This window comes from Octopus bimaculoides, chromosome 15 (genome assembly GCF_001194135.2).
Source record: "Octopus bimaculoides isolate UCB-OBI-ISO-001 chromosome 15, ASM119413v2, whole genome shotgun sequence".
Taxonomy (NCBI): Eukaryota; Metazoa; Mollusca; class Cephalopoda; order Octopoda; family Octopodidae; genus Octopus; species Octopus bimaculoides.
This window is the reverse complement of record NC_068995.1, coordinates 3535603-3548294: the sequence shown is the minus strand read 5'-3', so window position 1 is coordinate 3548294 and position 12692 is coordinate 3535603. Positions and strand designations below refer to the sequence as shown.

General features: G+C 34.9%; 1 protein-coding gene across 3 annotated transcripts in view; it reads right to left on the bottom strand.

Annotated features, from left to right (window-relative positions):
- LOC106876653 (tyrosine-protein phosphatase vhp-1) overlaps window positions 1-12692 on the bottom strand; it is a 95411-nt gene that overhangs the window by 12302 nt on the left and 70417 nt on the right. For 2 of the 3 annotated variants that reach the window (XM_014925269.2, XM_014925271.2), the window contains 4 exons: window positions 12176-12323; window positions 11757-11880; window positions 9452-11114; window positions 1699-1749 (listed from right to left, as the gene is read on the bottom strand). In XM_014925269.2, coding sequence (XP_014780755.1) covers window positions 1699-1749; window positions 9452-11114; window positions 11757-11880; window positions 12176-12323 — 1986 coding nt within the window. The remainder of the gene's footprint in view (window positions 1-1698; window positions 1750-9451; window positions 11115-11756; window positions 11881-12175; window positions 12324-12692) is intronic. The other variant, XM_014925270.2, reaches the window with a different exon arrangement.

Genomic DNA, 12692 nt, shown 5'->3' with positions numbered 1-12692 from the left:
AAAACAACTTCTCCTCAAAGTAATTTTTCATGGAATAATTTTGTAAATATATTCCAGAGTAAAACAATTGTAACTAAAGGACAATTTCAAAAATAGAATCTTTTTATATATATATAAAAGATATGTTACAGATTGCAGATATTTTTTTTTTTGAAGTGTATTATTTTGTAGATATTTATATTCTATGGGACAATTTTAAACAAGCGTAACAAATAGTAACAATTTTAAATATAGAATAATTTTTAATATAAAATAAAAATAGAAATTTTCATCCGCAAACATTCAATGAAAAAAAAAAAAGTAACATTTAGCCAACTTTAAAATTTGTATAGGGTAGCCAATGGGTTTATTGATATTACAAAGGTGTGTATGTGTGTGAAATTAATTTGCTATCAGTGTGTGTGTGAATGGTTGAAATTGAGTCATGTGTGAAAAAGTGTGCAGATGTGTAGGTTATTTTGCAACCATGTTGATTAAGGCACTCCGGTGTGGAAGACAGAAAACATCAATGACCACGATTCCCAATACAATGTTGGAATGTTTATGAATGGGTGCAAAATAACAGCCATGGCAAAAAACAATTCACCACAAATTCATAAGAGAACTGAAGGCTGGCACAATACATTCAGCAAATGGGTTGCCATTACTGCACCGAGGCACCACAACCTATGCTACAAGATAATATGTTTACAAGAAGTTGTTTCGAGGTTCAATAAAGTGTTGCTTGATAAAAAGGTGCATCATATTTCGAGAAAAGACAAGGAACAGAGACCATACGAGTAGGAGAAAGAGAATCAAAAGAGAGGGGAAGAAACTCTTACAAACCCAGTTTAATATGAAATTTTAAATTGTTGAACATCACAGAATCCAGCAACGAAAATATCTTATTCTTTCTTAATGAAGATAACTGGTGGAAGCTTAAAGAGTTAGGGGTATAAGTTATATTGATTACAGAAACGAAAAGCACCCTTGCATTCTATTTCTTGAATGTCAGTCTATAAAGCCGTTATCAACATTTCAAATGCGATGCTTTTTTACAAATTCAAATGCAGTGAATATAATTTGTCATATTTGCCAAGAATTTACACACACACGCACACACACACACACACACACACACACACACACACGCACAGAAACAATTTTCATGTTTTGAATATTCCAATACGAATATATATTTTGGAATTGCATTACATAAGACACAAACACAACATTAATAATAATAATAATAATAATAATAATAATGATGATGATGATGATTGATAATGGTGATGATAATGATAACGATGATAATTATAAGAATAATAATAATAATAATAATAATAATAATAATAATCACAGTGCTCTGGCAGGATTATTTGCATGAAAATATAAAATCTAAAACACCAAAATGATAAAAAAATAAATAAATTAACAAAACAAGTTTAAAACAGAGACAGCAACTGAACAGCAGTAATGAGTCTGCCACTGTGCAGGGTAGGGGTAGACGAAGTGGCAGAAATGGGAGGGTGGTAGTGCTGGTTTTCACCGACAGCAACAATGATGATAATGACAATGAAGATGATTATGATGATGATGCTGATAACAACAATGGCGATAATGGCGACGGCGGCAGTGGCAGCAGTGGTGGTGGTGGTGGTGGTGGTGGTGGTGATGATGATGAATAAGCTGATAACAGCAGTAATTGCATCAACTTACCATTTGCATGTATGTGTCAAAAAAATTAGGAAGATCTCCAGACGTGTGGTACTGGTAGAAATAGAGGAACATAGACAATTAGGTATTACGGTTTAGAGCAACGTAGAACAAACATAGAACAGAATCAATGTATAGAAAAAGTGGAGTTCTACTTTTGAAAGTCTGAAGAAGAAGAAATAACAGTCTCTCCTTCTTAATCAGGAAGACATCGCAGGATTTAGAGCTCACCAGATTTTAAGGTGCAGAAGTGGTTGAAAGCATGTTAAGTTTACATAAACCCACAACACTATGAGTTAAGTGTTCATTAATGATTGACCTCAAAATGAATTTTGCTATAAATACTAGATGATAACATATTTAATGGAAAAAAAAACCCTTCGGTATTTAAAAAGCCAGAAGCTGCCCCCTTCCTTTTTCATCTAAGGGTTTTAAGCTCAATATCCTATAACCTATTATTAACAATTGAATTCATTTTGAGACCCATCATTAATGAAGACTGGTTTACATATTTCTCGATGCTTCCTTATCAAATACTATTTGGAAATATAAAGCAAATCGCATAAACATGTTAATTTGTTTAGGATATTTTCTTCACATTTTACAACCATCAATAATAATAATAATAATATGAAAGAAAGTATTATAGGAGTTGGAAAAAAGGAAAAAAGAGAATTTACTTAATTCTCGTAGAAAACTATAAACATCTTTTTTGTTGTCTTTTTCTTTTAAATCATGAGACATTATAAGACAGCTGTGTTTAAAATGTATCATAAACTCTGCATAGATGTGGCAGAAAGAAAAAATACAAAGAATTGTAAGCTTTTGTAAGAAACAGGCAAGTTTGATAACTACTTCAACTGCATACGATAAGTTTTAAAAGAGAAACCCTAATGATATTCTAGATATCCTCTGATAAGGCCCAAAATGAGGTGTTTGTATGCAAGGGAGTTAACTGAATCAATCTCAATATGTTAACTGCTGTTGAATGTGTGGAGCCTGGGTGGATTAAAGAAAAAAATTTCTAATCACTGCTATAGGATGTGAACTCTGAAATGGAATGAATGGACCCAGTGATTCATAATATACAATCTGATACTATATATATCAGACACTCCCAAATGTCCAAATTCCTCAACACTGAACAATTAACTTTCAGCATACTTAAGCACACACACTATGATGCCATGCGTGTTTTCATCCGTGTAGCTGCAGGCGCATTGTGTCACAATGAGGAAATAGAAAACTGGCACAGTGACCTGATGCATGTATAGCATGCTAGGTTAAGAAGACCCTGGGGAATTAGAAAAATCTATTATTAACGACCCTGGAGAATTTAGCAGAATTCAAAATTATCAACACAGAAGAATTGGAGATTTTCAACAGGAATAATAAAAAATTATTTTTCGTTGTGAAGATGAAAATAAAGAAAAGAAATTCATAGAAAAACAGAACTAAACATTTTATCTTGAAATATTAATTATAAATAACAGATGTTTATCAAAGAGAATGTACTAAGTTTCCATGTACAAACAAACGAGGTAAGCATGCAATAAAACAAATTGGGAAATCATTAGAGTTATTGGTGAGAGGTTAACGAGGAAGATTAGTTTTTCATTTGAAATGATAGCCAAAACAATAATAACAACACTGCCTTGAACAGAGACAACACACTGATTTCAAAAACACGGCAGAAACTAAGACGAAAAACCGAAAATAGAACCTGTAATGTGGCAATGAATTGTGGGAAGGAATTTGAAACACAAGGACTTGAAGGAATCATTAGAGAACAGAACACTAACAAGTAATTGTTAAACAGACAGAAATTCTACAATCTCTGAAGAAGGGACTTTGATGAGATTAGCAACAGATGAAACCAGAAACCAAAAACAATAACAACAAGGTATTAAAAGGAAAAACAAATGTTATTGTACAGAGAAGGATTAATTAGTTCATCTCAATCAGAAGTTTAACTAAAACCAATTATCACTACTGTTTTTCAATTTAGATAAATTTCACTCCGTTGCAAAGAACAAGACATACAATTTGTCAGATACATTTTGTCACTTCTGTCAATGGATGTATAAAACAAATGATGAGGAGAAAACAAGTATGAACATGATCTGGGTTTCTTAAGTATGAGATTAATATCAAAAGAAAATAGGTATCAATAATAATAATGGGGGTTTTAATAAAATACCACCAAAAGAATAACGGAAACATTGCAATGAACATCAGTGGTTCCCAAAGTGGGCAGTATTGCCCCCTGGGGGCAGTGGAAAGTTCCAAAGGGGCATTGAAGAAAAGTGGGGTGATAATGGGGTAGGAATTTATGTAAAAACAACAAAATAATGGGTTCAATTAGGTTAAGTTTCATTTGTGAAATACAGTTGCTTTGAATTTGCTTCAGAAAGAGGTCTATGTTTGTGATGGTTAGTTGGGGTGGGGGCACTAGCAATGTGACCTGGGTGGTGTCAAGGGGGCAGCAGCCTGAAAAAGTTTGGAAACCATTGATGTACATCATAAGCAGTTTTTTTTTTCTTTTTCACATCATCATCATCATCATCATCATCATCATCATCGTTTAACGTCCGCTTTCCATGCTAGCATGGGTTCGGTAAGAGCATGCAAATGTAGATGTATTTCAGAATAAGATGGATGGTTTTTTGTTGATTTTGTCAGTTGTTTGAACCTTAAGCCTATGAATTACCTGGTCAATGGGTGTCACAGTATGTGACAAAGCTCATCTTGTTTGTTGTGTCCTCATCTTGTTTGTTGTTAACATGTTTCAGCTGATATACCCTCCAGCCTTCATCAGGTGTCTTGGGGAAATTTCGAACCTGGGTTCTCATTCTTAAGGTATTTTTTCGCTATTATTATTATTATTGTTATTATTATTATTTTTATTAATCAGGTCACTATTCAGGCTACTAACTCCTAGATCCCGAGTTCGATTCCAGGCAATAATATCGAAAAATACCTTAGGCATGAGAACCCAGGTTCGAAATTTCCCCCAAGACACCTGATGAAGGCTGGAGGGTATATCAGCTGAAACGTTGTGTTAACAACAAACAAGATGAGGACAAATATCCGTCAAATGTAAACAATGTACATAATGTACAAATCGTTACACACACATCAAGCCACACAAGATAATTTCAGTATTTTCTAGTCAAGTATTAATTATAAACGGGAGTAAATCAATATTATGAACCCCTTATCAAACATTTTTTTGTCATGTTTTGTTTCCTTAAGGCATCGTAAGGAAGCAATCGTATTTTCATGGTCATTGTAATTTATTTTCCTGGGAAGTAGCTAAACAAGGGAAGATAACTCCAATTAGTCTGCAGATTCTGAACGGCTGTGACAGCATTATTTCACCTTGCTTCAATCAAAATCACACATATAAATGTGTGTGCGGCTGCTGTGAACCTCAGGTCTATGTGTATATGTAGGTATGTGGGTTTCAACATAAACATTTTCTCATTGCAAACATATGCATGTAACAAGCTTGATAGACCTTCAGCTATGTTCTCAAATGATTACATGATTATTACCTAACCTTGAATTTGTAGTGTAGTGTGTGTGTGTGTGTGTGTGTGTGTGTGTGTGTGTGTGTGTGTGTGCGCGCGCGCATGCTAATATCGTAGAGTGAGACTGAGTGCTTGACACCACATTGGCGGATAAATATTCTGTATCTGTGGGTAACCAAAGCTACCATTTGTTTCATATAAGGGGAATCTCTCATCAGCTATGAAGCCTGCCACATGGGAACCTTGGTACTCGTCTCCATGCTGGAGACGAGTACCAAGGTTCCCATGTAGCAGGCTTGATAATCGTTAAGAGATTCTTCTTAGCATGAAACCATCAGCAGCCTCGGTAACCCACAAAAAAAAAAGAGATGCAAGAAAGCATTAATAAACTAGAATATAGTTGTGTCATCCGTGTTACATGTTTCAGAGAAAACAAACTGATTCACACACACACATACACATATGCAAGCAAGCAATACACCAGTTATTTCACAAACAAAAATCTTTGAAGAGAATTATGGAAGGTATAATTTCTGTTGAAAGTAGATTTTTTCCTTGCTATAGTGGCAAGTTCAAATAGTATTGGAGGATAATTTTGTCTCCAGCTATTAAGACGGATTGGAGATAACCCTAATCTTTTCTGTTATTGTTTATGTTTTATTCTGTAGCTTTTCAGGCTTTTGTTTCTGAAAATTTTCAAGAGGATGTTCATCTTCATCCTCTGCCTCCCTTCATCGACATCATCATCATTTGACATCAATGTTCCATGCTGGTATGGATTGGATGAACAGACAGGATCTGATGGACCCAAAGACTACATCGCACCCCAGTGCCTGTTTGGCATGGTTTCTACAACCAGATGCCCTTCGTAATGCCAACCACTTTACAAGTACTGGGTTCATTTTTCATGGCACCAGTACGTGTGAGGTCACTGTGCACCTTGCAAGAGTGCAAGCCCCTGGAGGGGGAGGAGTAACTTCATGCAAGAAGGATAAAACATGAGTATAAAGGACCAGAGTAGAACAGGGGTCCTACCATAGACACTGAGTGTTAATAACAAGATCCAAACCAAATCTCAATGAAAATAGGCAGGAGTTAACAGTAAAAGAATCTGGAATTGGTTCCATTTCTAGATTTTTTGCTGTCACTTGCAAAACATGGTAAGAACACACCATTATCTACAATTCCTTCTGAAGCCAAGATTGAGAAGGTTTTGAAATGTTAATGAACTCCTTGTTTCGGACTAAGCATAAAGGACTAAATAAAGAGGAACATGAGGAAAATATTTAATAAAAAAAAATATCAAAACATGAATGCAATCGCATCTTCAATATATGCATGAAAGGAAGGCTGTCCCATACATACATACATACATACATACATACACACACATATATACACATATATATATTTATAGGCATGTATATCAGTGTGTGTATGTTCCTTTTAACTGTCATGTTTCGATGATAGCATGAGTTTGACTTTAAGTAATGTTAAAATTTAAATTCTATTGAGATAATAATGAAATTACTAAAAAAGCCCCCAACAAAATCAGTCAGTTTCTCGTCTGTTTAGCAGCACTAGATAATGGCCATTATAGTGTGCATTAATCTGAAGTCTTTTGAACTCAGGAAGAAAATTCTTGTGATTAATGAAATCTATGCTAATTATGGTGATACTGGAAGACAAGTTGAACAATAAAAACAAAACCATTAACAAACTGGAATCGGTAATTTCTTTTTTTTTTTTTAATACCGATTCCTATCATCATCGTTGAATATTTTAGCAAAAATAATTATCCGAAATTGGTAAATCCATAAATTGGACAATTCTTTGTTTTAAATATACTGAAAATTCTGAAGAAATATTTTGTGAAGATATTACCTTTAAAATTTAAAAACCAATGTCCACTTGGTATTAGAAATATCAGAAAATATTTGAAATGGAGCCATAAAGTTTAGATATCAAAAAAAAAAAAGATTAAATTCTTTTGTTAAACATAAGATCAGGAAATCTCTCCAGATCAAGCTGCTGCTATTTCTCTGCATCGAGAAGTCACAGTTCTCTTTCTATGGACATGTGATTAAAATGTCAGAAGAAAGAATTGCAAGATAGATTCTTCAAATCCAGCCAATTGGCAGGAGACCAAGAGATGGACTAAGAATGAAATGATTGAATAATATTCACCGTCTTGGATATTGGTCACACTTGGGAATCCAATTGAGAAGTGTAATGAGAGTCGCCTTTGATAGGACCCAATGGAAGAGGTGCACAAAGACTATACCCCAACAACCCTGCCAGGAAGAGAGGGTGGAGAAAACAGATGGATGGATGGATGGGACATAAGAGTGTAGTTTTGGACAATTAGGTGCCTTACTTTATAGATCCTGATGACATTTCAATAGAGAAAAATAACAATTAACAAATTTAGTGTTTGGTTCTAATGAGACAAAATATATAATATAATTATGTCCCTAACTGCAATCAATTTCAATAAATTCAAACAATTTGTAAAATAAGTCCAACAGGTTTTTAAACCATTTCCTGTCAAATGTGAGTTGTAGTTAGGAAAATTCTATAATGTTGTCATTAGATAGTTATATATTATCTTGAAGATACAAATCAAGATATAATCAAACCCCCATTACAATTTGAATGCATCAAGACCAAGGGATTTATACATCAAGGGGGTTATTTCATTTGTTGTTTTTTCAACATGAAGTGATTTTACTAAAAGATATTTTGCATGAATTTCTTTAAAAAAAAAAAAAAAAAGACACACGGATGAATGTGAAGGTCACACTTCAAAAACACAAAAATAAAATAACAAAACATAATAAAACAAAATTAATTAAACAAAACAAAAAAAAAATTTAACATGCTTAAAGTTTCATTAGACATCATGCTATGTACATTAAGACTGCAAAACACACTATCACCTGAACGGCATGGAAATAGTCCTTCAGGATTTCAAGTTTTATATATGTATATATATATATGTATATATATATATATATATATATATATATATATATATATATATATATATATATATATATGTATATATGTATATACACACACACACACACACACATATATATATATATACACATACATATATCGCTGTCTGTTAATTATATAAAGGGGCAGAATATACATACATATATGTATATATTCTTCTAAAGATGTGTGTATATATTCAGATGAAAATATCTGTATACATTCACATGAGGGTATATATGAATATATTCACGTCTTATCAGCTTGTGAAGGGTAGTTTTGCATACCAAATAACTCGCACAACTGAAATTATAACAGCCTGCATGATTTCAGTTAAATATTAACTGCACTATTATTATCATTGTTTCGTTACAACTATTTTTATCATTAATTGTTATCATTATTATTATTATTATCATTATTGCCCTCTTGCTCCAAAGTGAAATAAATTGATCAAGAAGTAATGAAGCCACCCAAACAAGACATGCTATTCAATAAAAAAAAAATAGCAAATAATTTCAATTCAAACTCATTCAGTATAAGTTATTGGGTCGATATTGGAATGTTCTTTTCAATTGCTAACACTCGCAACAATCATCAAGAACACAAGAAACTTATGAAAACAAATTGCTTTTTTTCGTCTTTTTTTAACAATTCTAGTATTTACAGTTTTTGTGTTTTGTTTCGTTTCAAATTATTATCAATGATAAAAATGAAACATGATGAAAAAATATTACAATAATATACATAATAGAATATTTGTGAGTTCTCTTACAAGTCGTATCAGAGATTTACAAGTCTGTTGTATGTATGCATGTGTGTCTATATATATATACACATATATATAAACACACACACATATATATATATATGTGTATAGCTGTGTGTGTGTGTATGTGTTCAACAACACACAGCTGGTCAAAAGCAATGATATGAATCAACATTAGTCACTTTCAAATGTATGCAACTGTTTCCTAGATTTCATTAAATAATCGTTATCCATGTTATCAAGACAAGGACGGGAAATATTAATTAATAAGGTCTGTGGGGGCAGGGGTGGAGGAATAACAAACAATTAAAAAGAAAACAGTTCTTTAAATAAAAAAAAAAAATCAAATTCAAATAAAAAAAAAACATACAATAAGCATGTTGGTTTGCTCATGCACACAGACAACACCAAGGTAACATCCCGACACAAAAACAAAGCTGTTTGCCTAGGATACCTGAATGATCTCTAAACTTCCGTGTAATGAACTGTGACTGCCACTCGAAGAGATGCTGCTGCTTGATTGGTAGGAATCCGATGAACCGCGGATATGACAGGTTAAGTTTTCAAAGATTCCTTTAGAATAAATGTCTGCGCTTGCCCCACACCGTCGAGGAAGTTTGTCGAGCGGAGAGCACGGACACTCCAATACAGCTGGATCTTCTTCAGAAGTCAAGATATCATCCAGACTACGAGATTTTCGGGAATTTTCAAACACGTGTGTTCGAACCATGGCACTTTCCATGGCGGCAGCAATCTGTTTGTATACGTGCCTCTCAGAATAGCGACCGTACGGCCAATGGCCTCCGGATTCTGAAGGTTTCGATTTCTTGCCATTGTGCAATAAATACGCTTCGGACGTATCGTCTTGTGAAGTTGTACTGCTCGACCCTGGAGACTCCTGACAATCAGAACCCAAATCAAAGGTCGGATAAGTTGAGAATGCAATGCTGTTAGGGCGAACGAGGGGCCGTTTGGCGCGATTCTCTCTTGAGCGAAGTATAACCTTTGAAGAGTTAGCAGTTGTGGGAGAAGTCACCGCAGAGCTGGATGTAGAGCTGCTGCTGCTAGTTGAACTGGGTGAAAGTGGTTCAATGAATTTGCTATCAATGCCATCACTTGTAGATGTTGACGAACAAGATGAAGAAGAGTGAGATGAGGATTTGGGTCTCTTGACAGCAGTGTTACGTGGGCGCACTGTCATGCAAGTTGTGGCAAGAGAAGTTAGAGAAGTGGTGGTGGTGGTGGTGGTGGTGGTGGTGGTGGTGGTGATAGGGGTTGTTGTCCCGCTATCGCTGATATTACTGTCCTTATTAAGGACATTGCTGCAACTGCCATTGTCTATTTCGTCCTTGGCAAAGCAAGGCGTAAAACTAAGTTTGTCCAATGAGGTAGTTGGAAATTTGTGTATCTGAAGAATATTTTCAACAGTTACCGTTTCCAGTGTTTCCATATTTTCAACACTATTCTGACTGAAATTCAGTTTCGCCAGAGCAGCAGTAGGAGAGAGTGCCAGCTTCTGTATAAGGGGTGGTGTTATAGGGGTCGGAGAAAGAGTTGTCTTGAAAGGCAGGCTTGTGAATGTTTGTGGTCGTGAAGGAGGGGATAAGGTTAACTTTGAACAACTTTTGATGGAGGTGTTGGTGATGGTAGAAGTAGCAGTAACTGTTGTAGTACTAGTAGTAGTAGTAGTGGAAATGGTGCTAGTGCAAGATATGCTTGTAGGCTCCGAACAGGGGACTGGAGAGCCACTAGTAGATGCTGTTTTGTGCATAGAATCAGCTTCGTCAACAGATGTAGGAGCAAGAGTAGATGTAAGGACTTCGGATGAAGCTGTTGTTGTTGCTGTTGTTGTTATCTGAGACTGTCGGGTCACTGGCAAACACAGAGCTGAGGTCATGCTACCACAAGTTCGATGCAGTTTCGGAACTGGTGAGACGGGGCTGCTGCATAAATCCATAGCAAACTGCCCTCCACGAGACACTTCAATAGCTTTTCCTGATGTTTCTGCAAGCTTCTTAGCTTTCTCTTGATCTTCTCTTAACTGTTTTTCATATTCTAGTAATTGTCCTAAAAAGTTAAAGTTTGGTGAAATGGTGGGACGCTTGGCCTTAACATATCTGAAAGTAGAATCACAAAAAAAAAAAGGGTCAAAAACAAACAAAACAAAAATTAACAACATTCATTTCAGACACTTTAAGAGTCTTTAGAGGGAGTAATTTTGGGGTAAACAACACTTTTCTTAACACAGTATTGTCAAAACACGTTGCCATTGTTTCAGCTAATTTTGAAAATAACAAAGAATTTAGTGAAATAACCTTTTTGTTATTTATCTGATGTATGGAACATAAACCTTGAAGGTAAAAGATAATACAGGAATAATTCTAATCAAGGTAAATAAATAGGTGTGAGATTTGACTGAGTAATTTGAATACCAAAGGGTTAGACAAGCCAGTTGCAGTAAGTGTGGTCAGATTTAGCACTTAAGCATTTAAACCAGCCATATCTGGTCCAAATATTCTATCTATGTTAACACTGGCCAGATCTGGCCTCCCACACCTATTCTACAATGTCCTTTAGAAAATAAACAATCACATCACTGAAATCTCAAAGCTACGAGATAATGCAGGATTAATTAAAAAACGATGTGAATAAATAAGGATTACATTGGATAGAGTAATCTGGATGCTAAAAGGGTTAAAGAAACAAAATACCCTAAATGGAATCGGTTTCTCAAAGAATTGGGTGTAAAAGCTACTCACCTGTATGCATCATCTGAAGACATTTTTAGATGCCTCATGACATAGGCTATTGCCAGCGTCGGTGACCGAGAAATACCAGCTAGGCAGTGGATTAGTACACAACCATTAGCCTCTCGTACTTTGTCTGAAGGAAACCAAAATAAAGGAATAAACAAACTGAAGAATTTTTCACAAAAATATTTTTTCAAATATAAATTGAACATTATTGTCTACAACGGAAAAGAAGAAACACCAAAATATCCACAATGGGTGAGGGTTGTGGTTCTAATCACAGTAAAGACTAGTCTGGGAGATTCTCTGGGATGGATAAAATAGAGAACACATTTTTACTTCAATAATATAAAAGTTAAAACAACAATGACAACAGCCTGAAAGAAGAGGCAGGGATGGAGAATATTGTGAAGAGGAAAATTTCTTACCAAGGAATTGGAATGCATCGTGGAAGTATGGTAGCATCTTATCAAAGTAATTATCGTTAATTGGAATGCGAAGAAAGTGACTCTCTTGAATGAATGCGGGTTGCTTACATGTTGTGGTCACGTTCAGAATGTAAGATATGCCATTAACCTGAACAGGTAGATGAAAAGAAACACATCAATTGAAATTTCAAGACAAAGGTAAATTTCAGGTAAGAAAGTAGCTTTTCCAGGTGTTGTTTTTTTTTTCTTTTAGTCTCATGGTCAAGAGGAAAAGGAGAAGGGAATCCTCAAACCAAAGACATGACCCAAATGCTTGCGACAGACGAGACTCCAAAGCTACCCAAGAACCTGACAGTGGCACTTAACCCAGTAACAGATTGAATCTATCACCCAAAAACAGGAATGGTTTCTCAGTCAGGAAGAATACAGTGGAAAGAATGAAAAAGTAGAGAACCAGGTTGGACAAAATGTGTGTGTGTGTGTGTGTGTGTGTGTGTGTGTGTGTGTGTGTGTGTGT